This window comes from Pollicipes pollicipes, unplaced genomic scaffold (assembly GCF_011947565.3).
Source record: "Pollicipes pollicipes isolate AB1234 unplaced genomic scaffold, Ppol_2.1 Scaffold_6686;HRSCAF=7923_pilon_pilon_pilon, whole genome shotgun sequence".
Taxonomy (NCBI): domain Eukaryota; kingdom Metazoa; phylum Arthropoda; class Thecostraca; order Pollicipedomorpha; family Pollicipedidae; genus Pollicipes; species Pollicipes pollicipes.
The window spans coordinates 42339129-42364986 of record NW_023596921.1 but is presented as its reverse complement, the minus strand read 5'-3'; the positions used below and the strand labels follow the sequence as shown (position 1 = coordinate 42364986).

Here is a 25858-nt window from a genome sequence, read left to right as displayed (position 1 = left end):
TATGAATCTGGCATCACGGTCATTGCCAGCCGGGCGAGGCGGTCGATTAGCCCCCGTCGCCCGCGGCTGTGATCTGGCATCACGGTCATTGTCAGCCGGGCGACGTGGTCGATTAGCTTCTGTCACCCGCGGCTGTGATCTGGCATCACGGTCATTGTCAGCCGGGCGACGCGGTCGATTAGCTTCTGTCTCCCGCGGCTGTGATCTGGCATCACGGTCATTGTCAGCCGGGCGAGACGGTCGATAAGCTGCCATCTCGCGCGGCTGTGATCTGGCATCACGGTCATTGTCAGCTGGGCGAGACGGTCGATAAACTGCCACCGCCCGCGGCTGTGATCTGGCATCACGGTCATTGTCAGCCGGGCGAGACGGTTGATAAACTGCCACCGTCCGCGGCTGTGATCTGGCATCACGGTCATTGTCAGCCGGGCGAAACGGTCGATAAGCTGCCACCGTCCGCGGCTGTGATTTGGTGTCACGGTCATTGTCAGCCGGGCGAGACAGATGTACATACGTCTCCTTGCTTGTCGCATGGCGCGCTGCTCTTCCAAACTAAGCGCAGTGAATGCCGCGCGCTGCCTTCTTAGAGTGAGGAGAGTGGAGGAGCCAAAAACTTCCTAGAAGAAAAAAAACGGGATAAAAAACCAAAGGAGCGATGGAGCAGTGATGCTGACTGGTCTGGCATCTGATAGACCCTCTGGAACTGGGCTGGCCGTCACGGAATTACTCATCTTAATGTGGACGCCTGTGGTACACCGTGGGCTTGCTTCGTGCGGCCTTGGTTGTCATCAGGGCAAGGGCACTGTCACCAGTACCTGTTTTGGGTGGGGACAGCTGCGACTGTACAACAACATAGCTTGGAAGATTGTGGGAAATGCTTGCATGATTTTCAGAATAATTCATTCGGAAATGGATGCAATTATCTGTCCGTGAAGCTCGCGATTTATGTTAGGAATTACTGTGGGGTACACCATATTGCAATGAAAATACCCTCTGGGTCATTCTGACTGTGATCGTTAATTGCCTTCGTTCTTCAATAACTCACCGATGTACACGTTTGACCTATATGGGCTCTTCAGACATGAAAGACGATCTTGGCAAGAGGGACACTAGAACACAAGATGTTATCAGAGAGTGAAGATGACTTCACTCCGCCAGTTAAAACGTTATCGTATGAAAACCCATATACAAATCAGCCGGGTCCGAAATCCGGACTTGTGCCGTGGAAAGACCTGAACTAAAGGATTTCCCTACGCTGCTACGCGGCTGTTATACATAGTCCCGATCGGACTTGAACGGAAAGAAACGTCAGCACGTTAGAGTGACAACTCAGAAACAGCGCAATGGTGTGATCAGAAAGCCACATGGAAGCCCAGCCGGAGTCTGGAGTGGTTTGTGAACGTAGTTTTGCCGTGCCTGTCTGAGACTGCTCTCTTCAGCTCACGAAGTGGTAAAGTTGGCGTTTGTAGGTTTTCTTCAAATGTCCCCTCTCCCGAGATTACTTTGAGGCACTTAGATATGGGAACAGTTGGAGATCGCCCGCACAAAAGCACTGGGGAACGGTTTCTCGGTTGAAACGTTTTTTGGTCCCCATATCAGGCTCATTCTGCTGTATGAGGAAGTGCCCGATCCCCATAAAGCTCCCACCCGTTCTCCTGGGGATTTATTCGAAAAGAAATGGTCTCATCTTGTTGGGACCACCCGGGAAGTATCATGCTTGTAATTAACACCCCGCCGTTCCAGCAGACGTTGGAGACGAACGCACCGCGATGCTGCTGCACCTGAGGCAGCTGGACCTGGCGCTGGCCCGGCCCACCCCACCGGGTCTCATTCGGTCGGAGTCAGCGCCGTCGTCGGCAGCGGCACACTCGGTGACGGACGACACGCCGTGAGTACAGAGACCGGCGGGGGTGTCATATCGGCCGGCCAGTGCGACAGCGCCGTCATCTGAACTGTTGCACACCGCACAGTCACATGTGCAAGCATACGTGCGGCTGCATCAAGCAAAGCGCTATAGGTGGGAACTCGTCCCTCTCTGGCCCACTGTTCTGATTAGTTTTGGCCGACTGTTGTCTCCGTTGCTGTCCCCGTTGTCTGGCCCATCCCGTCGTTGCTAATCGTCGCTGCTATTCCGTTGCTAAAACGAGGCTGCCGCCCATGGAGGCCGTAACGTCGCCTGTGGCGTCTGCAGGTCACCGGTGCGGTCACCGGTCGGTTCTGCTCCCCTGACCCCGTTAAGCCCCGAGGCGCTACTCCTGACGCAGTTCTGGCAGGAGCTCAGCCCCGATCAGGGCCTGAACGGCCTTCCTGACGTGCAGGACATCAGACGCAGGAAGGTGCGTGGTGACGGCCCTCGCGCGGCACGTGCTCGATTCAGAGGCTCTGATTGATGATGATGAGGATGGTGATGAAGCCGCACCCGGTGGTTGTGACGTCACGTGTTGGCACGTCGTTCACATTAGAGCAGTTCATACCGTGCATTTGTGTATTGGCGCGTGTGGCCGACGGGGTCATTATGATGTCTGCACCATGGTGTAAATGGTGCCAATACAAGCCACCTGGGACGGAAATGAAACGGCTTCAGAGCGGTGTTACGTTACCCCCGTGCAGCGATAACTGGTTGGTGCGCAGGTCACGTTGGTCCCACAGCTCTTATACAGTCTAATCCCAGCACAGCAGCCGTCCACAGGACCTCAAGTTACCGTTGGATATGCGCGATCCTCACCGACCTGGCGCGGCGCTGAAGTATCGCAGAGCGCTGACTGCCACCTGGCGGCTCGTCTCACGGCGTATCCGCCCGTCTCCCCGCAGAGCGAGCTGTTGTCTCGCATATCGAGCCGGCTCGCCGGCCTGCGGGAGGCGCAGCGCGCGTCGAGGACGAGACCGCGACGAACGCGGCGCTGGGTGCGGCCGTCGCGGCGCGTGTCGAGCAGCGCGGCCGTCGGAGGCGGCTCGCTTCCGCACGTGCGTCGAACAGATCGGCACCATCACCAGACTGCTGCTGGGGCTGGGCGGACGGCTGGCGCGCGCGCAGGCCACGCTCGCAGCGCTGCCTGAAAGCTGCGTCGAGGAGAAGGTGAATGGCGGTCTCGACGGATGCTGATCACTGCGTGGGGGAGACGCCGTTAAGAGGGTCCGGATTGCCGGATAGTGGAACTATTGTGGCGCTGTTTGAACTAATTGATTCTGTGTTCACATTTCGCCCAAACAAGCGGGTTTGTGAGTTCTCCAACTGACAACTCTATTGGAGCTAGCGGTCAGACTATCCTGATCAACTTCGAGCTGTGTTCTTCACCTGTGCTCTGCAGCTGTATTCTTCACCTGTGCTCTGCGGCTGTGAAACCACGCAACCCTCCCGTCAGGCCCACCTGACCAACAAGCGAGACAAACTGCGCAGCCAGCTGGGGGAGGCGCGCGTGCTGGAGGAGGAAGTTAGCCATCGGCGCCGCCAGGTGGACACCTGTCTGGAGCGGTATCTCAGCGCGGACGAGCTTGCCGAGTATCAGCACTTCGTGCAGATGAAGGCTAAGCTGATTGTGGACGCGCGCGAAATCGAGGACAAAATACGGGTCGGCGAAGAGCAGTTGGCGGCGTTAACGCGAGCGGCGGGCGCCGTGTGACCATGCTTGGTGCCATCTAACGGGCGATGTTATTACTGCTGGTGTGTGGGGTCCCCGAGTGTGCGCTATGCGTGTGACGCGCCCCACTCAATTGTGACGGCCTTCTCCTCGGGATAAAAGCGGGTGTGTTAACGGAGCAAGGCCTAGTCAAACGATGATGAAATTAAGTGGGAGATTGAGGCGCTGAGTAACGTGTGAACGTTTTTTTACGCTGATGTTGGTAACCTGTGAAGGTTTTTCAGGCAGATGTTAAGTAACGTATGAACGTTTTTCACGCAGATGTTAGGTGATGTTTGAATATGTTTTCACGCAGATGTTAAGTAACGTGTTAATTTTTGACGTAGATGGTCGTGTTTGGTTTTTAAAGGCTTGGTCACCTGCATTGCTACAAGATGCACTGCACTGCCATTCGTGCCTAAACAATACTAGTTTCGGCATCTTCAGCTTTGCAGATGCCGAAGGTGCCCCCTTGCCGACATGATCATTGTTACCCAGTGCAAGCATGCATTCAGAATGCCGACTCCGCACGGTTAAAATATGACGGGTACTGAGTGATTTTTCATGCCTTGAAATAAACCGACTTAACATCCAACACCTATGTTGTGATACTTTTCTTGATTACAGGTTCCGGTGATGTGTATGTATCTGTGCGTGGTTCTTGATCCACTTGAACGAGCTTGCAGTTATCCCTCCCTATACATCGATGCAATATTATATATGTACTGAAATTATTGGAGCCGATTAAACCCCACATATGAGTGAATTCATAATGTTGAATAAACCAGGTGAGAAAAAACTTTACAGTCTGCTTCGAAAAAGGTGATACTGGCCGTTTTCCGGCCCAGTACTGGGCATCCAAGGGTTACCATTATTTGTTGGATCCAGTGAGTTGTAGCTGGTGTGCTCGCCTATTCTGTGCTGTTGGTTCCACGTCCGTCTTCTCTGGTTTCTTACTGATTTTTGACGGCCATCGTTAAAAACATCCCCAAAACAGGCCTATCCATAATTTACGCACTACGGACTTACGTTTTCGTCAGAAGGATTTTTCTTTTCTCCTCCGCCGGACTTGTGGATCTCGTGTCACATTTAAGTGAGGTCGATGAACGGAGCTGGTTTCGACATTCATGTTTTTAGAATTTGTCAGCTTCACACGTGGATTTAAATCAAATGGAGGAGTTGAATTATTCGCAATATCACCTGTTGCAGAGAAAGCCCACCTGATGAAGCAGCTTGCACGCAAACCTTAACAACTTGTGCAGCACACTGTAAATCATGGCACTTCCTTCTGTGAGAAATTGCACGAATTGCGATCAGAGGCTTAAACGCCTTAGGTTCCAAACTGCGTGGCGGCCGGACCGGGTCGGCTCGTTCAGGCTGCTTTACGTGATTCCGGTAAGGCTTATTCGGCTCGCGCGCTCGCCCATCGTCGTGATCAATAGACTGAGTTGATTCAATATAGCACAGCAGCCAACTGCCCTTCATGCGCGATGACCTTGGATTGACCATGTTCATTGGCTCTGAATCTCCGTCGTAACGTGACTAGATGACTGGCAGATTGTAGAGGCCATGGGAGGAGATTTCTGTTCTTCATTGGACGAGATTACGTATCTGGGACAGGGGTGGCGTAGTCGAATTTGGGTGGGGTGGGCAAGGACTTCACGAAGGCCCCCAAACCGACGGGCCGCTAGATCTCAATTCAGACGCGCAGCCAGTGCCTTGGCAAGGAGGGGCATAGGGTTGACAATGGGTCTCCTGATAGTAAAAGCCCCCCCCCCCCCCAGCCAACCAACTAAAAATCACTAATATGTCCCATCTGTTCATGAGGGCATATTTTCATACTTTTCATTTTTGCCCTATACAACTAGAACAGAAGCAAGAGGCTACCGGGAGATCGATTCTGCTTGCAATTAACTGAAGGAAACCAGCGTTAAATGACTGGAATAAATCAGCGGGGCTCCTTGTCTTACAATGGTCGGTGGTCTTTTTCTATCTTGATATAACTCAGAAGCCTCGTCAGAATCTGTTCTGGTCTGTATCAAGATATCAAGGGCCCCGCCGATGTGGATCGAAATGGATCAACATATTTGTTAACACAGCCAAGTCATTTTTGTCTACAAATGTTCAACATTTAGTCAGAAGTGAGGAGTGATAAACTTATGTAACGTGGTTTTGAGCAAACGCACTCGCAAATCTTGGCAACAAAACTTCCACGCCAGGCGTTGCAGTCTCCGGAGGGCCTTGCAGCGTCGGCCCTGTAGCTAACATTAAACTGTGGCCAGCAGGTGGGCGAAGATGGTGACGCATTTGACAGAAGTACATTTGAACGCGTTAGGACTTCAAATCGTACATCCAGAAGGTAGTCGAGCGTATATTTGACCTGCGCGGTTGTTAGGCCGATGATTGAACGGATTGGCCTTCACAGCACTACAAAGTGGCGCTTGTGAAGGCTGATTCAGATGGCAACAGGAATCTGGTGGTAGAGGCGGAGGAGTAACGATAGAATCTTTGCCTTCGCCTCAAAAGATGGGGGGGGGGGGGCTTGTCCTCGCTGCCCTCCCCCCGCTGTGATAAACTGCAACTGACCCAAGACCGCCCATGGGCTGGATCACTTCGTGAAACACTTAATCTGATACCAGGAAAATATTGGTAACGGCCAAGGAGGTCCACCAGTGCATTCTGCATTTTCGGGCTGATGAAAGTACGCTTCCCGGCCACGTCCGACATTTATCGTGGAACTGAAGGCAGCGCAGCCATAAGAGCTCGTGGTACGCTATCATCCCGGAGCGATGTGGCTGAGGTCAATCATCGCTCCAGTATCATCAGCGGTTCCTGGACGGCGATGTGACTGAGGTCAATCATCATCCAAAGGCTCGATGATATGGTCTGAGATGGTTTTACAAAGTTCAACCACTTTTTTGCAGGATAGTTTGTTCTACAGTTTATGACGACCCGACTGATGCTTGCTGGAAGTCATCCATATCTGAATGGGCATCGGGCCTACAATTTGTGCACTGGCTTACCTATACCCAGAAAACTTTCATATCGAGTTCGCCCGGATCATATCGAATGCAAACTCGTCGCTGCTTGCGAACATCCGCCTTTCCTGCTGCGCTTATTACATTCAGCCAACATGACATGTGTGCATGTGAGGCTTTCTGTGAATTCACCACATTCCTACTTGTAATGCTAGCTGATATTGGCGCTTGCTGGTGACTTTCAGCTTTCTCTTGCGCTATCGCAGCCCTTGACAGTACCCATACATGAATGGTTGCGGTAGCTGCCCTTGACAGTGCTTAGAGCGGAACTGGTGGCGGCAACGGCTCTTGTAGTGCCCAGAAGCGGTCTGATGGCAGCAGCGGCTCTTCACAGTACCCAGAAGTGGACTAATGGCGGCAGCGACAATTGACAGCGCTCAGAAGCGGTTGGTTGCGGCAGCCAGCTCACAGCGAGCGCATCAGCATAAACACCACCAAGACGTTGTTCCTCAAGCTCAGCAACATGCCCCCGTGCCAAGCGACTGGGGGCCAGCACGGCTATGCTTCCGACCCCGGCAGTCGGTGGCACCGTGATCAGCACGCAAGGTACGCGGATCACTTCCTGCTTACTCCGCACCGAGTATTTCGTGTTCAGAACCGAGAGGATGATCTCGCTTTAGCACAGTGCCATCACAGCGATTCCTGCATACCGGAACATTGCACGAGATGCTCCTCTGGCGCTGATCCGCCATTGTAGAGGAAGTGAAGCAGATTGCCGGGTTTGTGGAGAACGGAAGGGAGTCGTGACCGTGACGTGATGCACTGCAGACCAGGGATGGAATGTGCTGCAGACCAGGGATGGGATGTGCTGATGACCAGGGATGGGATGTGCTGATGACCAGGGATGGGATGCGCTGCAGACCAGGGATGGGATGTGCTGCAGACCAGGGATGGGATGTGCTGCAGACCAGGGATGGGATGTGCTGATGACCAGGGATGGGATGTGCTGCAGACCAGGGATGGGATGTGCTGATGACCAGGGATGGGATGTGCTGATGACCAGGGATGGGATGCGCTGCAGACCAGGGATGGGATGTGCTGCAGATCAGGGATGGGATGTGCTGCAGACCAGGGATGGGATGTGCTGCAGACCAGGAATGGAATGTGCTGCAGACCAGGAATGGGATGTGCTGCAGACCAGGAATGGGATGCGCTGCAGACCAGGGATGGAATGTGCTGCAGACCAGGGATGGGATGCGCTGCAGACCAGGGATGGGATGCGCTGATGACCAGGGATGGAATGTGCTGCAGACCAGGAGTGGGATGTGCTGCAGACCTCGGCGTCACGCAAGCTGGACGTGATGACTGTGATGGCCTCTCGTGAACGTAAGACGGCAGGCCGCAAATGTACCCATGGTCTGAAAGCCATGCTGGGCCTGGACGTGCAGCACGTGCTTCTTCACCCAGGATAAGAGGAACATGGAGAGCCCAGTGGTCAAATGGAAAATAACATGGGATGCTGCATCATTACATTAATGCATTATTCGCGTTGCACAGCAAACAAAACATTTAAAATATGAATGACTTGAATCTATCCGCTTTTCTTGGCACGCCCTGTACATGCTCTGTTCATCTTCGAGACAGCATTTCAATGGTAAAAAGTCAACATGCAACGTGAATTATGTCTGTATAGCTGGACTTTAAATTGCCCCATCCAGAAATGTTCTTTAAACCCGGTTCGGTAGCCCAGTTGAGTTGCAGCACCTGGCGTCATCCGGTGTACCCACCAGTGGCGGGATGGGGCGGAGTTGCTTAAGGCGTTCGCCACTTGTCCCTAAATGGGATAGCCCAAGGCCGGTAGCAGCGGCCGCGCTCAAGGTCAGATGACGTCCGCGCGTGAGGTAGACGATGCCGAGTATTGCGGTACGTTGAGCCACCGCCGCAAAATGCAGCCACCGCCCCTGAATTTTACGATAGAATGGCGAGGCTAGGGCTCACACAAGCACTGCTTTGCGCTGACGATCAGCCTAAAGATACATTCAAGCAAAGGCCCGTACCTAATCTTGTTCGCCCTCATCATAATGCATTGCAATTCGGCACACACCATAGACCTAAGACAGTGGTCCTTCTCTCACAAATGCAGGCGGTGGGGTATGCATCTTTTGACGTTAAATCGTGTGGACGTAGTCATGCCGATGCGTTCCTTTTTCCTGTTAAAACGAACACCCAGAACACTGAGTGAGCTAGCTCTCCCAATTGTGCTGTAAGTTTTCAGGTTAACATAAAATTTAGTTTACGGTTTGGCCAACGAGCCCGTAAGAGCTCAAGGTCACTTTCAGACGTGAGATGGCACGCACCACCGTTGACAAGATCGACCGGGCATCGATCACTTGCAGCAGGTTCAGCTGTTGAGAATCCTTGGCCGCCAGCGAGCAATCTCGGGCGTCTTTTTGTCATGATTTGACATATGTGAAATCTTTGATAACTAGCACTCTTGCTACTCGTAGTTTTCGATCAAATTTGCAGTCTAGTATCACCACAGTCACGATTTCGTGATACATACGCTCGCTGCTGTTGACGAAAACGTTGGTGAACTGTGCTATGAGACAACCGGCGCTTGAAGAGCAGGTGCATATTACTTTTTCGATCCGCAAGTGTTATCGGTTGCAAACCTAGCCACATTCGCAGGCTGGCCCAAGTTATAAGAGGATTAACAATATGAAAAACTTTTGGTACCTATGTGAAACTATTTGATACGAAACAAGCATGATGTTGCCATTTGTTTTTAGATACTCTGTGTACCAGCAGTCCAGATAAATGTTCTGCATTGCTCAGACCCAGTGTTACCGGTTTGCCCATATGTATTAGGTGGGCTCAGAGGAGTATTGGAGAGGGGGGTGGGGGGCTCAAGTCATCATTGGGGAGCTCAGACCCTCGATAGCGTCAAAATTAACACCCCTGGTTGAGCGTATGCAAAAGGAAAAAACCCTACTAAAATAACACGCAGACATGTAAAAAGCGTAGGTTGAAAACAAATATGAGCAGTGGTGTGCAACACGTGGCATGGTTTGAACGAGATGGATGACATAATTACTCGAGACCAAGGGGACACACGCTCGACGCAAACGGCTTAAGTCGTCTTTAAGAACGAAAGCAGAGCTGTTAGCCTGAAACTTGTCCGTCATTTTTTTCCTGCTCGTTAAAGGTAGCCGAGGGCTATCAGTTCAGCATGCGTCGCGTTGAGCTCCAGTTAATGCCATCATATCTTATGTCATTATTCATTCAAAAGCTGCATTGAGCGCCTCGACACCTTTGAACGAGTGCCAGCAATGCAGTGCTTAACTCCTCCTTAATCCCTCATGCTTAGCATCAGCTACGACACAAAGAAGGAGTAACTAGGCTTTTAAGCCAAACTATGTACACATCGCGAGAACTGGGATTCCTGTGGTATTCATATGACCTGGATTGATAGTCGTATCGGTTGTGTGCTGGGAAAGTGCAGACCGTACTTATAACATACTTGTTGCGGCTTTGTTTCAGACGGAGTCGTGGTTTCCTGCTATATTGTTTCATATGAAGTCGTCCTTTTCTGTTATTGTGAACAGTTGACATTCTTGCCGGTCTTTGTGCAATCCAAACCTATTCAAATATTCAGGCCGTAGATAGCTCAGGCATTTAGTATTCACGCAACAACACGCACAATGCATTAAAATTGCACCCAGTACCGCAGCACAGCGTAAACATACAGCGCGCCCAAAGTAAAATTGCTCCATCCGTGAAAAGCCAAAAACGCCAAAAGCGTGGGACATAAGCGCTTACTTCAATGCCGTGATATGCAGCACGACAAAGGGTTGAGCGAGTTCGCATCGAAGCGCGTACGTTGAACCACAAAACACTAAAGCTACCCGGATCACAGTGGAGTCGTTCCAAAGGACCTGAAAAACACTTATCGGTCACGCCCAAGGTAGATTCCGGGTAGAACACCCGAGTCCGATAAGTCACGAACAGCGGCAAGTTGTCTGCAACGATCTGCTTAAACCCACTGGTTTGGTTACATGACCCGCGATGACATGAGGGAGCATGACGCTACTCGGCCATGCGTGCGACCAATACTAATATAAACATTGACGTACTTTGACCCACAGTGCTCAGCATGACCACCATCGCGAGCTTCAACCAAGCGTAGGATCCAAGTCAGTCAGTCTTCCCTTCACTTTCGTCACGATAAATGGCCCGAACAGTTAGTCAGCGCCCAACAGCTGGTGGCAAGGACCACCCGTACCCCACAGAACCACGCGTTTTGATCCCGCTCTCGCCCCATGGTAAGGGCGCTGGGCGAGCGCGCCGGCCAAACGACCAAGCGGCACAGCGGGCTCGCCCCCACGCCCGTGCCAACACCGGCCGGTGTCCCCAGCCGTGGGCCTCTCGAGCGCCCCAATGTCCCCAGCCGCGGGCCTCCCGAGCGGAGCACCGAGCCGTCCGCATCGCAGTGCCGCGCGGCCGCCGGCTCTAGCGCCGAGGCGGCGGCCGCAGCAGCGCGTCGGAAGCTGTGCGGTAGCGACACAGGACCTCGTCCCAGTCGATGTAGCCGCCCTCGAGCGTGCGCGTGCTGTCGGCGGTGACCGTGTAGCCCCGCCGGCCGTGCAGCACGCGTCGGTTGTTGAAGACCAGCACGTCGCCTGCGGGAGCGGGCCAAATGCCGACAGTCTTGAACACGGCCCGCTGCCGACGGATTTTTGCACCAATCAAATTTTCCCAAGGCTATCAAACATAACTACCCTGCAGCTCTTTGTTGGATACTCCAACGCTCTTCCTAAAGGTTTCAAAATTCGTCAGGCTTAGCTCTCAAGTTTGGTTGACGGCCCAGGAAAGCATGAAAATTGTGCGGGCTTACATAAAATTTGCCGAGGAAAGCTGTGAAGTAATGACAGAGCATGAAATGGTTTGAAACACGTTTAGTAACACGTCGACTTACGTGACGCTGAAGTACAGAGGCACACACATATGTATATATTCATGGTCGTACATAGTTTATTTCAACAAGGAAAAGCTTGGCTGGGAACATGATCTTCCACCAGGTCGGTCCAAATCGATGCTAACCCTTCCTTTATACGAAGGGGGGGGGGGCTCAGAAGCTTCCTAAGGATTTTCGGAAGTAGCCTCTGAACGTTTTATAGCACGGTGCTAAAATGTAGGTAAATCAGATAAAATCATTTCTACATGTTATACACGTTATAAAGATTAAAAGCTCCTGACAGATGGTTCAGGAAACTATGACGACTGTTTGAGGTTATTTCGATGGCATTTGCTTAAAAGAGACAAATAACGCCTACATCTTGCAGGCATTGCACTCCAAAGAGGTTTCCTAGCCTCCCTTTCCTAACATTATCATGACAAAGTGCACAACTATCATTCTGTCGGTTTTTTAAGATCATGTCATATTAGGTCAAGCTAGGCCAAACTTTAACTGCAAACTAGATCTGACTGTTTGTAAGGACCATACGCTAGGGAGCTTAAAGGTAATGTCTCAAATTCATATGTGGTTTTTATCTGAAATGGCCATCTTGAAGAACATTCGGTGCAGTTCACAGCCATGCGCCCTGCTTTTCTTAAGACCTAAGCTCCTCTAGTTTCTGAGCAAAACGCCGGCAAAGATGTGCCACCATTTTGTGCAGACTTCTTCAAGGTCACCTAAGCATCCATGACGCTATAAAAACGTCATTTAAATCTCGCTGTTCCATTGTCCGTGCGGCATTCAAGGCCACGACAGATGTAATTGTCGATTCGCTAATATCTGGCGTTCGTGAGCACGCTTTCCAGATGTAATGGCTGCCAATGGGCTCTCAATAAATATTGTGCGAGGCACGATGACCCAGTCAAGTAACGACGAAATTAAAAGCATATGTACTAAATACAGAAACTGTGTTGTCTGCAGCATTCTACTTCACTTAAAAGTATACCAGTAGTTATAAGCCAGCTTATTTCGGCATACCTGTTGCTTGCTTCAATATCCTCCAATGTGGAACATCTCCCTTTTTGGTACATATCTAACACATGTGAGAAGCCTTTTAAATGCAACTTTCCCCGGTTGACGTGGGTTGTTTCGTTCTGGATATGGCCCAGGGGGGTGGGGGGGGGGGGGGGGGGCAATGCAACAATTCATCTTTACACTTTTGACTTGGTCTACCTTATCACAGACCGCATGTGTCAATGTTCACAAATGTCTATTTGACAGAGTTTTTCAATGTCTCTCCAAAACCGTCTTCCGCACTGTCGCAGCATACTTAGCTTTTGAGATTAGCCGTTGTTAAATCACACATAAACGATGCGTCGTTCAACAACAGCTTGTCAATGCCGTTTTCCACTTTTTCGCTTGCTTGGTTTTCAAGAGGCCCCCCCCGTAGTAGCGGGGTCTGGGGCTCTCCCCTCGTAGTGCAAAGGCGACGAATACTCCCGAAGGACGGTGGGAAAAAGCTCGCCGGGTCAAGGGTCAATTAAAACATACCGTTCACCATTTTGTAGCACATGATTCTCTTCTGCCAGGACAGGTCTTGAAACATTTTCAGTCCCTCGAACATGGGCTTCACCGACTCGAGCGGCACGTTCAGGCGGTAGGAGCGGCTTGGGTTGTTGAAGCACACTTGTGTCACTTTGCCTTCCCTGTCCGTCCTGCAGCAGATCCAGAACAATCAAACGGAGCGGGCGCCTCAGGGCTTGTCCTGATTTTTCCTCACCTACTACTCCACGACTGGGTCACTGCCGTCATCAGGGGACCCTTAACTGGAGTGATGCTAAGCCGTCGAAGTGAGCCCTCTGGCTGTCATTCCTCTCCCGACGATGCTGAACAGCCTAACCGCACGTGAGGGTGGCGTCTGGGACGACTGCACAATGCAATTCAAGATCGACGCCTCAGACCGTTTTTCGTCTCATGTCGCGGGGTGATGAATGATTGGCCCTGGCGTTTTCCATGCCCCGGGATTACAAACTCTGTTGTCCCTGTTGTCGGCCACACGACACCATTATGCTCACTTACAGGCGGCGACGCGGCTGCGTGCGCTAGAGGCGCCATTCATGAAAGACGATTGGTAGGGGGCGGGGGCACCAAAAGTGATTTTGAAGCTCTCGAAACATGCCTGTCTTGCGTCTCCGCCGGCCTAACAACACACTCAGAAATCATTGGCGGCGCGGACCCCCAAAGCTAGGCAGAGCAGCAACTGTGACCTGCATCGGGCTCTCAGACCGGGGCGCATGGGATACACTGCTTGTGCGAGTGACGATGACTGCCGTGGAGAGACGCACGACAAACGTCACTCGGCACGACGCGAATCCGACGTCAGTCGCAAGGCGCGACTGGTGCTGGACATGCCAAACTGGCCATCAAAACACTGAGAACGCTATCGGAACTGGATACACCAAATGAAATGTCGACACGCGAGACTGGCCAAACGTCAATGCACGATAGTGGCAAATGTCAACGCACGATACTGGCAAATGTCAATGCAAGGGACTAACAAATGTTGGTGCACGAGAGTGAGTGCTTGGAGCTGGCCGGTCGGCTCGTGTAGCACCGGGGGCCTGCGCGAGCGGACACACGTGGCCCATGAGATCGATGCGCGCAGGGCTGTCGTGCTGGCCACGGCGTCTGCAGCGGCCCACTCGCCTGAACATCGTGTGCTCCTGGACCTTGTGGAAAGGGCTGTCGTTGGTACTGCTCGCTCTCGACGCCGACGTCGAAGAATTCGAAGGGCATCACGGAGAGTAGCTTGAAGAGGTCGGGCCGCTGCTGACGTATCAGCTGGGCCACGTAGAAGCTATCGGTCAGCGTGTTCTCACCGCCGCTGCCCTGGTGCTGCGAAATGCAGTGCAACATCTGCACCTGTCGCAGCCGCCCCCGAGACCCGGTCAGTACGTGAGGAGGAAACACACCGGGTGATGTGGACGGGTGGCTTCAAGTGCCGAATACACGAGCTAAACAGAAATTGTTGCGCGCACCACGAACTGGCTGACTGGTGCAATTTGTCCTGACGGTTGGGCCGCAGAACATTTGACTCCATGCTGGAGGATGCGAGGGTTGGTAAAGTTCCAGCCAGGCATGTTTGGTCGTCGCATTCAATACCGCGGACGGCGGTGTTCACGCAAGAACTAGGCAAGCTCTCTTCCCAGCTCTGTTTTCTTTCGCTACTAAGAGAGCGAAAGAAAAGAGAAAAGCTTGCATTTTTTCTCGCCTAGGTTCTTGGGCTCTCGATGAACTTAAGTATCTAATTTTGTGTTATTCTCACTTATTGTTAGATCAGACGCGTAGGCTTTTATCCCTAATACCATTGTGTTTCTCGGAATTCTCCTCAATAGCCCAGAATTTTGTTTCTAAATAGCGTTCCTGCAGCAGAAATCTTGTTTGACTCCCTTCTCACCACCATAAAAGTGATACATTTCATTTGCCTTGCTTTTTCCAACCTGTGTGTTCTGTACTATGAACAGCACACTTACGTGTCAACATATTTGTGCAATAAATGCTACGAAAGTCTGAAACATTCTGTTTAAACAGCTACTAACCCGCGACGTCGACGAAGCGTTATAGCATGGCTTTTGATTTCTTCCCTATGGCGTTTAGAACACTGACATTTTACAGCACCATTTTGTCACGGCGCTAAAAGCCGTAATGCTGTGCATCACCCTAAGTAAATTTGCGAGTAAAAGTGTGTCTCGCCCGTTTCGCTAGGCGACTGCTGAGATTATTTTGATGCTGGCAGACTGTCCTTTTTGACATTTCCTAATCAGCCAGTCTATTGGTGCATCGCATCACTCGCTGTGCCAGGAAATATGGTGAGGAAAACCCGCCTTTGTATATCAGTTTTTACTTGACGATTTAACCAAAAACTGATATGAAGAAATACGGTGACAGCACCGAAAATCATTTTCCCTGTCGAGAACAACCGCTCTATGCTGTGATAAGTATCCCGTCCAGCTTCAATGCCAGGTCACCTTTGATTTGCCCCATAGCGAAAGAAAGTTGAGTACCACATATTCATTTGGCCAGGCCGGCAAACCATCGCAAGCCAGTCGTCGTCAGGCCTGAGACACTTACGCTTTGACTGAAATAAAACAGAGATGCTAACCGCCCGTTTCTCCACCCCCTACCATTGCGCTCGAGGCAAGTGAACAAACCCACTGGCTAAGCAGGTCATGCTAATAACTGTAAAAAGGGGACAAGGTAAGCAGACGGATATGACGCATATCAAAGTCCGAGGCAAACGTTCTCATAGCGTACAGAGGTGTCTTGCCACATCGTCATGCAACCAAGCCGATGGGAAACCAAGGCGCAGCGACACAGTGACACTGCTACCCGATCTGCAGGCAAACTTACCCGCTTGACGCCACGGAATAGATCCGTTACGACTGTAACGAAAAGTGTGCTGCACCCACTGGCAGCACTTCCCACTCTTTCCGTAGCCGACTGCCGCAGGCAGCATATTCTTGCCATTGTTTGTTAATGTACACCATAAACCGATAGGACATTCTTAAATAAAGATGGTGTCAGCCACGCACGTAACGTTACAGCAGCACAGGGAGTCACGCTCGCATCATTATGACCAGGCGGTGCGGCGCCAAAGCCCGCCTGACGTTGCAATTATGTGCGAAGAGCCTGAATGCAATTTACTGTGGGTGCATCTGAATTCACGTCACCGCTTGCTGGCACTTCTAAAGCGTCTTAAGAATCAGCCGACGGAAAGTGCTGATTTGTCGCACTGAAATCGTGGTTGACAAAACGGTGCAGGCTTTTATGGTAGCGCACGCAAATGCGCTGCGTAAAACAATGACATCTTGCACTGAGTTCTTGGTTCGTCATCGCTGAGCCCAAGCTTACATCGCACAAGTCTTTAAGGCAGCCATGTCGTCGAAAATTGTCGAAAACGGGGAATCTATCTTGACCACTTCCGTGCATGTGATGCTTGACACGTGCTAGTGCACACATGAAGTGACACGATTCCTTGTTCAGCTTCCTTTCGAAGGATGACAATTTTTTTGTGGCTGCGACCGCTCGCTGCCGAGATGTGGCCACGGTTTCGAACGGCTGCTTCACCTGTTTCCCGCTGGTTTATTCAGTGCGATAACCTTCTTTAACATGCGCTCGGTGGGGGTTCTGTTTCAGTGATGGTTTCCGAACGGCAAGGCGTAGTCGCGCCACATTTTGCATAGCTGTAGGCAACTGAATAGCGGATCGTTTAATATAACAAAGTTAGATGTACCTGTTAAGGTCACTGACCTATGGCAGGTTAAATTGAGGCCATGATTTCAGTGAAGGCAATGTCTAGGGCATCGTTCAATCTGATCCAAAGACAGGGTGTTAGACGAAGCCACACATCTCTGAGACAGTTTCTTAGGCAACACAACATTTGAATAAACAAATAACATTGACCTAGTGTCAGGTATGAAGGTCGGACTAAGGCCAAGACCAGCCTGCCATATTACTCTAAGGCTTGCCGTATGCGATAGTATCTGGTGCTCATTTCGAATTTATTGATAAAAGAAACCGCATTATACACTGACCTTAGATGAGCATGCAACCTTTTGCTTAGAAAAGCTATCCAGGTTCCAGGAGCCCTTTAGAGACCAACCTGAAATTTGACTTTGTTTGACCTTATTTGACCCGAAGATCATGACCTAGGAACCTCAAACTTTGACCTAGGTGAGTTCACCTTAAGACTGAGCACCCTATAAATCCGGTGTCTCTAGCCCCCTTAGTTTCTGAGTTCCCAGGGGGAGGGGGTCAAATTGATCCCCCACCCGAGCGAAGGATATTTAACCGGCCGCCCGGGCGCGTGTTAATGCTCATTTATAGCAAACTTTGCTGCCGCCATTTCCTATTACTGACAAATGTTTTTCAGGGTATTCCTCATCTCTTTTGCCCAAAGACATATAACATTCCTCGCTCCGTTTCAAAGCATCGGGGTGATGAATAAACATAGCGATGCGTCGCAATGTTTGCTTCCCTCGAAATCCAGTGACGACCAGATCGAGCCAGCCACTTCCAGAAAATCCAGGTCGCAGTGTTGGGTTTCTCTGTTTATTTAGATCAGCGCATGCAAGCCGTAATTTTCGCCCACTATCTCCCGGAGCGAAGAACACATGCGACGTTGAACTGAATCGTCGCCCCCCCCCCCACCCCCCCCCCCCCTATCGGCGGCACGGCCGCCCTGCGGCGGACATTTCCTAGTAGCTCACAGGGTTTACGCGTAAAAGGTGTCATTCCCAGAGCATGGTAGACATATTCCTGCCCGTCTAAGTGCGATGAATCCGATGATAAGAAACCGATCAGTTCTTATGCGGCGCCGATCCCTATACCATGTAGTTTATGTCTATACTATCCAAACCCGAACACACTTGTAAGGCATGTGGAGTCTGTTTTCCTGTCCACAATGCTCTTTGGCCACGACAATGCATTGCCTTGGATTGTTGTCGTCATTCTCAAGTCACGGCATTGGAATGCTGTGCCGGCATAATCTTGCTGGTTTTTCATATTCAGAGTTAACTAGTTGATGGGATTGAGAGGGAGTTGGGAAAAGGGGAGCAAGGAGGGGGAAGAGGACAGGAGACAGAGAAGAGACAGAGAAGACATAGAGGGGAGGAATGAGATGAGGATTTGATGCTGAGGCAGTAACGGCAACGAATAGCATGCGATGCATTTATTTCGCCTGTCAAGGTCTCGTTAGTGCTTCACGCGTGTTTGATAGCCGTCTTTATCCACGTAGACTAATTTGCACCCTGATAACAAAAGTTGAGAGTGCTTGGCTGGCCTCCTCTTGGCAATACGGGCTTATTTAGCGGACGGATAAAGGGGACAGTCGTCCCTCCCAGCCGTCTGCGAAGTACATAAGGGTCTTGGCTTTGTTTGCAGACGAGATTGGTTCAGTCTCATGCAATATAAAGCAGGTGCCTTTACGATAGCGTCTGGCTCATGTGACTGGCAGCAATGATCGTTGTATATCGGATTATAGCGCCATTGACTCACTGCGAAGCCCAGGGACTATGTTACCACAAACGACTGGCTGGAAACGGGGTCTTGAAATCGAGGACATGGCACAGTACGAGTTTATTTGTCGATTGAGACCGCTGGGTCAAGTGAGTTCACCTTCTCACGAGCCGCGGGTGCAGCGTAATTAATTGGGCCACTTGATGTTCATTCCGTCTATTTGTTGAACGGCCATCATTGTTTCGGCCCAGTCTTTCCCAGTCCGTTGGCTGTACATAGACGAAATGGTTTCACTCACAAGTTGCTTCTATGGTGCCACGAACATTCAGCCTATGTTTTCGTGCAGTGCTATTGCATTATCTCGGTCACGCCAGTCAAACAGTTGCGTCGTCTGAGTACCCTTGCATCCACAGGTAACGGGCTTAAGGTACCGCACCTAGCATGCTTATACCAGATAGGGTTTAGCGAACATGCCTTAATAACATTCACTGACTGGTGGTGTGGCACAACCCCACAAACATTTCACGGACGAGCAGATTTCGTCCAGGTCTGTCAATAAGAGCCGTGTGAAAACAAACTTCTCGCCGTTTGGAAATGTCGCCGGTGATTTTTGGACCGTAGGACACGGAAAATGGCTGCCCTCTTGGCATATCCTGTATAGACATAAAACTTGATCAGACTCCAAGACGTGCTAGAAAAGTACGCTAGACCATGGGTATTAGCATTTGGCGTTTGATTTGCATTTTATTCCGCCTATCAACCATCCGAAGATTTATGTCTTACCTGAAACATGACATGTTTCCCCGCGTCTAAGCAGTACACATTGCGAAAAAACAGCCAGACCCAATACTTGATTTCGTTTTGTGGTGTGAGAGCACCCGGAATCACTATCGTTTATTTGCAGTGGACATCGTTTTAAACTGCCCGACACATCTTCATTTTGTATCATGATGTAGCGTGTGTGTGGGTGTGGGTGACGCCCGGTGGTGCGGGGCCCGCCTGCCCCGGCGCCGTCGACCCCGGTCGGTCACGTGACATGATGGGGGGGGGCCTCCGGCCTGCCTTCCGGAGCTGGTGCCTGGTGCGCGACCGAGCGCAGGCGCCTGCGCGCGCCGGCCGAGCTCCATAGCCTCGATTTTGAGCCAATGCTTGCGTTCAACATATATCTCAACGACACAAAGGATATGGCTAGACTGAGCAGCCAGAGATTAGCACAACACAGATCAACGCATTTATCGCACCTCATATCTAAAATCGGAAAGAGTAATCACATCTAGGTAAGAGGTCTGTTAGCACGGATCTGTAACACTGTATAGCATAACTGAGCGTTCATGTGGATGGAATTTACCCATTTATACGCAATTCCGTCGAAAACGACAAGATAAAGCTGTCGGGTGGCGTACGGTTTCTTTACTGGCGTCATCGTTTCATAGTTAAAGACATGTGGGCGCCAGTTGACTAGAAGCTTTCATGGGTTCCTTCGCCTCATCCACCCGCTACCCATAGGTTGTGCCGACACCCACCCACTAACCATGGGTTGTGCCGACACCCACCAACTACCCATGGGCTGTGCCGACGTCCACCAGCTACCCATGGGCTGTGCCGACACCCACCAGCTACCCATTCCCAATCGGTTGCACTCACCCGTTACCCAGCATTTTCACCGGCAGCACGTTTCCAACACTTCATGTATAAATGATGGAAATGTGGTAGGGCAGTTTACACCCAGATTTAATCTCTTGCGATAATAATTGCAAATAAGTGTTGATGGAGCCAGCTAGGACTAAGAAAAGTGCAGTCAGCAACATCGCGTAGCGTGCATTGAAGCATGTCTCCGATGTTTCGTAAATGTGTCACCCATTCCCGAAATTTTTCGAAAATGTGTGCACCATCGAACCCGTAACCCACCCGAAATGTGTATCCACGCATGAGCACACACATGGAGTGGGTAAGCGCATGGGCTTAGAAGCATGTACCTGAAGCCCACGGCCCGCTAGCTTACCCAACCCGTGCGCTCCATAACAACCATGCCGCGCTGCACGCGGCGGCGGCGCCCAGGGACCGACAGTCGCAAAAACGCCCTGCAGGGCGCTACCGGTTCGTTAACTGTAAGGCAGCAACATTGCCAGGCTCGCGTGGCGTCGCTGCTGATGTTTGAAGATAGCCGCCGTGCAATTTTAACAGCGTGTTTGAAGTGGGCGCTGGAAACAGCGCGGCCGCAGCCCGGCGCCGCGCCAGTTGTCGACTTGCGGACGGCTGATGTCGTCGCCGTCGGTGACGATCACTGCATAAAAAATACGCCGCGGACAGTCCTGCATAGCCAATCGCGATGGTGCGGGGGTGTCCAACACCAACGGTGGCGGTGCCACTGCCGCACTTTGCTGTTATTTAGTGCTGGAACGGCAAACTAGGCTCATTCAAAAGTTCTCGAAATCCTGCGTTTCCTATTAGCTGATAGAAGAACGTTACCTTGGAGCTCGGAATTTTGAAGTCGGCTCTATCACGGATCTCGGAAACGGCGATGCGGCGAGAGCGGATATGATAGTGGTGGGGCAAACGCATCCGCACCCGCAATCACACGATTGCGTCTTTATTGCCAGGATATTTTTGTTTGGGAGCCTGACAGCGAAAGGATGCATGACAGGGGACTCAAACTTCAACACTTCAACATATTTTTGGAGGCTTAATATGCCAATATGTATTATTCGATTATCATCGGAGAATACCCATATGAGTCATAAGGTGCACATCCCTCATCTATTTTCTATTCAAATACGACGTAAAAATGGTAAGCGATCCCAGAATGGCCAGAAAGAGTTGTTAAGAATATACCTTAGTTCCGTTTATTTCACGTGATAATGATTCGGTGAATGACGATAGTGATGTGAAACAGTGATCCACTCAATTGTCCACGGCCACATGCTTATGCCAGGTCATTATCGTTCATGGCATTTTGCTTTAACTCATGCATTGTTTTTGGAACAGATTTGGGAGCCGACCGATGTTGTCAAATGTTTCGCGAATCCTTCAGCTGTCAAGTGGGGCTTTGGGGAGCAATTTGCCACATTGGATGCTATCTATTTCCAAGTACGCCTTTCGACCAGACGGGCTGATTCCTATCATTGGTATTGGGTCGTTGGATTATCAGAAAACGTGTGGCAACATATTCTCTGCACGACCTTACGGACCCAGCCCCCTATCATCCTTGTGCATCGCCATAGGTTCATTTTGGATACGTGCCAAGTACGAGGCGCGGAAAAGACAAAATAACTTCACCAACCTTGACTTGCGTCGCTGCGTGTCGTTTGCTTTCGCTCAGTTCGCCTTATTGATGTTTTGTGGGGGATGGAGGCTGTGCTTGTTGGATTTAATTATGATGTATTTAAAGCCTTTGCGTAATATGCACAAAAGCTTAAGAAGTGTGTCGTGCACGATGCTGTTTGTGTGTACAGTAGCCAATGTAAACCTGTTCGTTATGTTAGCGGCGCAAGCTTTTCTCTTTTCATGATTCTAGTGTAAGGTGGTATTTCCCGAGTATCGGGCAGCAGCGCTAAAATCTTTGGCAGCTTATTAAGCTTTCACTGCACGTGTGTTGACACCAAAAACGTGTCCCTAGCATTTCTTATTTCGGAGAAGCGACGGTTTTTCACGAGCACTGCAAGACGATCCACGGCCGGGGGGGGGGGAGGGGGCGGGGGTGGCGGCCGGCAAGGGACGATTTCGCGGACCGATCGCAGAAGGCCGACACTGTTACATTATCGAAGTCGTACATCATAAAATGGGCTCGAAACGGATAACACCACACACCATTACACAAATTAAACAAGGAACACTCAATCCAAACGATGTCTTAAAAACAAGATAATAAAACGAAACACGCGGACGTGCATGATATCAGTAGGGTTGCCCACACACGTCTGCGTTTCGCGCACTCGCCTGCTCCGTCTGTGTCAAACTCGCTGCACGATTTATCTCAGCGGTATGAAGAGACTCGCAAACCAAGAAGGTTGGGTTACACTCAAAGTGACATGCCAGCGTCGCAGAATACACCTAACAATTCATACTAGACACACATGTGTAGTTTATTTCTTGGATGAGGCCTTCATCGGTTTATTCATATCCGGTGACTCTTTTCCCAGTACCTGACAGACGCTGATCAAGACGCGTCATTAGAAAAGCATGAGACATAATACGAAAATCACTACAGATGTAAAGAAATATGTAGGACAAAAGCTTTTTAGTAAAGGTCGACACCATCTTACAGCAGCCATCGAGGCTCCTGTGCGGGTTACCTAGTAAGTTGAAGGGCACTGTTGAAGGGCAAGGAGAAGTATTTGATGTTGGTGGCGAACATTTCGTCGCTTTGTGGCTCTCGTTGAATATATTGCGTGTTAGCATGGCCTCTGCGAGCTACAAATACATCAAATTGGCCATGTATTTGTGTTTTTCTGTAAGTCGGGGGCGGATTCAGAGGGGGGGTCACGGGCCATGGCCCCCTCTTGGGCCCCGAAGGGGCCCACCGGCTCCGAGGGGGCCCATAGCTGGCCGAACAGGTGCAGCTTTTTTAACACAAAATGCAACAAAATTGGATATCTCTGGACTTCCATGCGACCAAGAACAGCTGTAAACGAAAGTGAAAGGCCTATGAGAGGTCAAGCAAATTTTTAAATGGTTGGGAAAGTTGTGAACTGGAAATTTAAAGCTGCATCACACTGCCAGGGGGTTCCATGCTGTTTCCGGGGGACCTATATCACCACTTCCACGATCATTTCGGTCGTTAAAGAGCATTCCACGTTGCCCTCCATTTCTTTGCATTTGCTCGGAGGCCCTGCGCTGTTGTTGGGGCCCCTCCTGCTAGCGTGCCGGGGCACTCTTTGTCAGTCACGGGCCCTTCCACGGATTCTTTCCACTCGCCAGAAAGGCTCTGTGGGCTATAGCCGGGGTCTAATATCTTAACCTGCCGCGTATTCTCGCTTGTCCAGAGACCCTTTACGTGGGTTTCGATTAACTTACCAACACATTTGCGATGTACTCATGGGGCCTCTACATTGGTATAGGGCGCTTCCAATGCTATGTCACTTTCTTAGGGACCTCACTCTTGTCGGAGGCCTATCTGACGGCCTGCATAGTCACACTCAGTCGTTCAGGGACCCTCCACACCTGGTCTTGGATGCTTCTTTTCCGAATGGGGTCTGGTACGCTCTTGTAGGGTGGGGGGGGGGGGGGGGGCTATCTGATAACCTGCTGGGTTACATTCGAACGTTCGAGGCCGTCTACATTGAGCCTTGGGCATGGGCTTTTTGAATGGGGCCCTACGCACTTGTCGGCGCACCCTCTGTTCGTCTCCTCGGCCACGCTGGATTGCTCGGGGAGCCCTGCACTTTGGTTGTTGGTGCTTGAATTTAGGACCCTCTGCTCCTATCGGGGTCATCTGATAACCTGTTTGGATACACGCCATCTTTCGGTGGACCCCCGCACCGGGTTTTGGGCACTTCTTACTTGAATATAGGGCCTTACGCTCTTGTTGGGGCCTCTTCCGATAAAATGCTCGGACCATTCGATCGCGAGGGACCACCGCATCTACGTTTTGGGTACTTCCTTTTTGGAATGGAGGGCTCTCCGCTCTTTTCGGAGGCCCTATCTTTTAACTCGCTCTGGCGCACTCGATTATTCGGGGCCCATTTATTCGATTGCATCGTGTCGTGGGTATTTCACATGTGAACGGAAGGCCCTAGCTCTTGTCGGGGTCCCATTTGTTGACCTGCTCGACCACACTCGAATATCCGGGGCCGTCCACATTATGTCTTGGGTACTTACCATCTGAATGGAGGGCCCTACGCACTTGTCGGGGACACCATCTGTTCGCCGCTTCGGTCACAATGGATTGTTCGGGGCCCTTATATATTTGGTCTTGGTGTTTGAATTTAGGGCCCTACACTCCTTTCTGGGCTACCTGATAATCTGCTCGGGCACAGTCCATCTTTCGGGGCCCTCCGCACTGGGTTTGGGTGCTTCTTATTTGAATGGAGGGCCTACGTTCTTACCGGACCTCTTCTGATAAGCTGCCCGGGCACATTTCATCATTTTGGGACCATTTACATCGGGCCTTGGGTACTTCCTATTTGAATGGAGGACCCTTCGCTCTTGATGGGGGCCCTGTATGTTAACCTGCTCCGGCGCACTCGATCGTCCAGGACCCTACACATTGCGTCGTGAGTATTTCTTATTGGAATGGATGTCCCCATGCTCTTGGCGGGTCCCATCCATTAAGCTGCTAAAGCTGCTCGGGCCGGTAACAGATGCAGGGCGGGGGGGGGGGGGGGGGGGGGGAGGGAAGACACAGGACCATGCCACATGGACCATGTCGAGGGGACCTGAAGGCTCCGAAGGGTTTCATAACCGGCTGGATGGACGCAGTTTTCTTACAACAAAAAGACAACAAAATCGGATGCCTTCGGGCTTACAGACGATCGAGAACAACTGTTCGCAAAAGTAAATAGTTCATAAGCAGACAAAGTTCATTTTTCGCCAATTGAGAAAGTGTTGCTTGGAGGAAACTTTGGGATTCATTGCGCTGTCTAGAGGCATTACTCTGTTGGTTGACTGGCCCTGTATGCCCACTTGCTGGGTCAATCTGATCGCTGAGGAGCTTTTCACGTTGCCCTTGATATCTTTGCATTTTCTCGTAGGGCCCAATGTGCTGTTGGAACGCTGTCTGCCTCCATGACTGAGCACTGTTGATCGATCAGGTTTTCATCGACGGATTTTTCCCATTCGCCCGAAAGGCTCTAGACGCTTTGCACGGGGCCCCATATGCCAGGGCACACTCAGTTGTTCAGGGGCCATTCATTTAAACCTCGGGTTCTTTCCACTTGCTTGGAGGGCCTTGTACTATTGCTAGAGCTCTTATAAGGCAAGGCACGGAGACGCCCGACACTCAGGGGCCCTCTACTTTGATCGAGAGCTCTCTTCCTTTGGTCCCCTTTGTGGAGGACTCTTCACTCCTGTCGATGCTCGTGCTGTTAACCTGCCCGCGCACTCGTGATCGCACAGGGGTATTTATCCATGGCCTCGGATAATTCCCCTTTGTTTGGAGTGTCCTGTGCCCTGGCCGGGGCTTTATATGTCAGCTTGCCAAGGCACTACCGATCGTTCATCAGGGGCCCACCACGTTGGTCTTGGGTCCTTTTGCTTGCTCTGCGGACCCCATGCTTGATGACGGGAGCCACTTTGTTGGCGTCCTGCGACACTCACGAACGCTCACGTTCCGTCCCTATTGGCTTTGGTGCCTT

At 51.1% G+C, this 25858-nt stretch overlaps 2 protein-coding genes across 2 annotated transcripts; one reads left to right on the top strand and one right to left on the bottom strand.

Moving 5' to 3' along the window:
* The first annotated feature begins 1278 nt into the window (after positions 1 to 1278).
* On the top strand, positions 1279 to 4308 carry LOC119108363 (protein Shroom4). Its single transcript, XM_037231939.1, has 5 exons — positions 1279 to 1888; positions 2192 to 2336; positions 2812 to 2866; positions 2934 to 3076; positions 3363 to 4308. Exons 1-5 carry the CDS (start codon positions 1770 to 1772, stop codon positions 3618 to 3620), a joined length of 720 nt encoding a protein of 239 aa, XP_037087834.1. The 5' UTR covers positions 1279 to 1769; the 3' UTR covers positions 3621 to 4308.
* On the bottom strand, positions 3686 to 20595 carry LOC119108362 (gamma-butyrobetaine dioxygenase-like). Its single transcript, XM_037231938.1, has 5 exons — positions 20569 to 20595; positions 14305 to 14471; positions 13101 to 13264; positions 11165 to 11274; positions 3686 to 3727 (listed from the first exon to the last, which is right to left on the bottom strand). Exons 1-5 carry the CDS (start codon positions 20593 to 20595, stop codon positions 3686 to 3688), a joined length of 510 nt encoding a protein of 169 aa, XP_037087833.1.
* Positions 20596 to 25858: the final 5263 nt, after the last annotated feature.

Excerpts from the sequence above, each read along its gene's own strand:
- LOC119108363 (XM_037231939.1), top strand. The coding sequence starts at position 1,770 with ATGCTGCTGCACCTGAGGCAGCTGGACCTGGCGCTGGCCCGGCCCACC. Across the intron at positions 2,867-2,933 it reads CGGCCTGCGGGAGGCGCAGC|CGCGGCCGTCGGAGGCGGCT; the intron begins GCGCGTCGAGGA and ends CGTGTCGAGCAG. Across the intron at positions 3,077-3,362 it reads AAAGCTGCGTCGAGGAGAAG|GCCCACCTGACCAACAAGCG; the intron begins GTGAATGGCGGT and ends CCCTCCCGTCAG.
- LOC119108362 (XM_037231938.1), bottom strand. The coding sequence starts at position 20,595 with ATGGTTGTTATGGAGCGCACGGGTTGG. Across the intron at positions 13,265-14,304 it reads GTCGGCGTCGAGAGCGAGCA|GACGGACAGGGAAGGCAAAG; the intron begins GTACCAACGACA and ends GATCTGCTGCAG. Across the intron at positions 3,728-11,164 it reads GCTACATCGACTGGGACGAG|GAGAAGGCCGTCACAATTGA; the intron begins GTCCTGTGTCGC and ends TTTTATCCCGAG.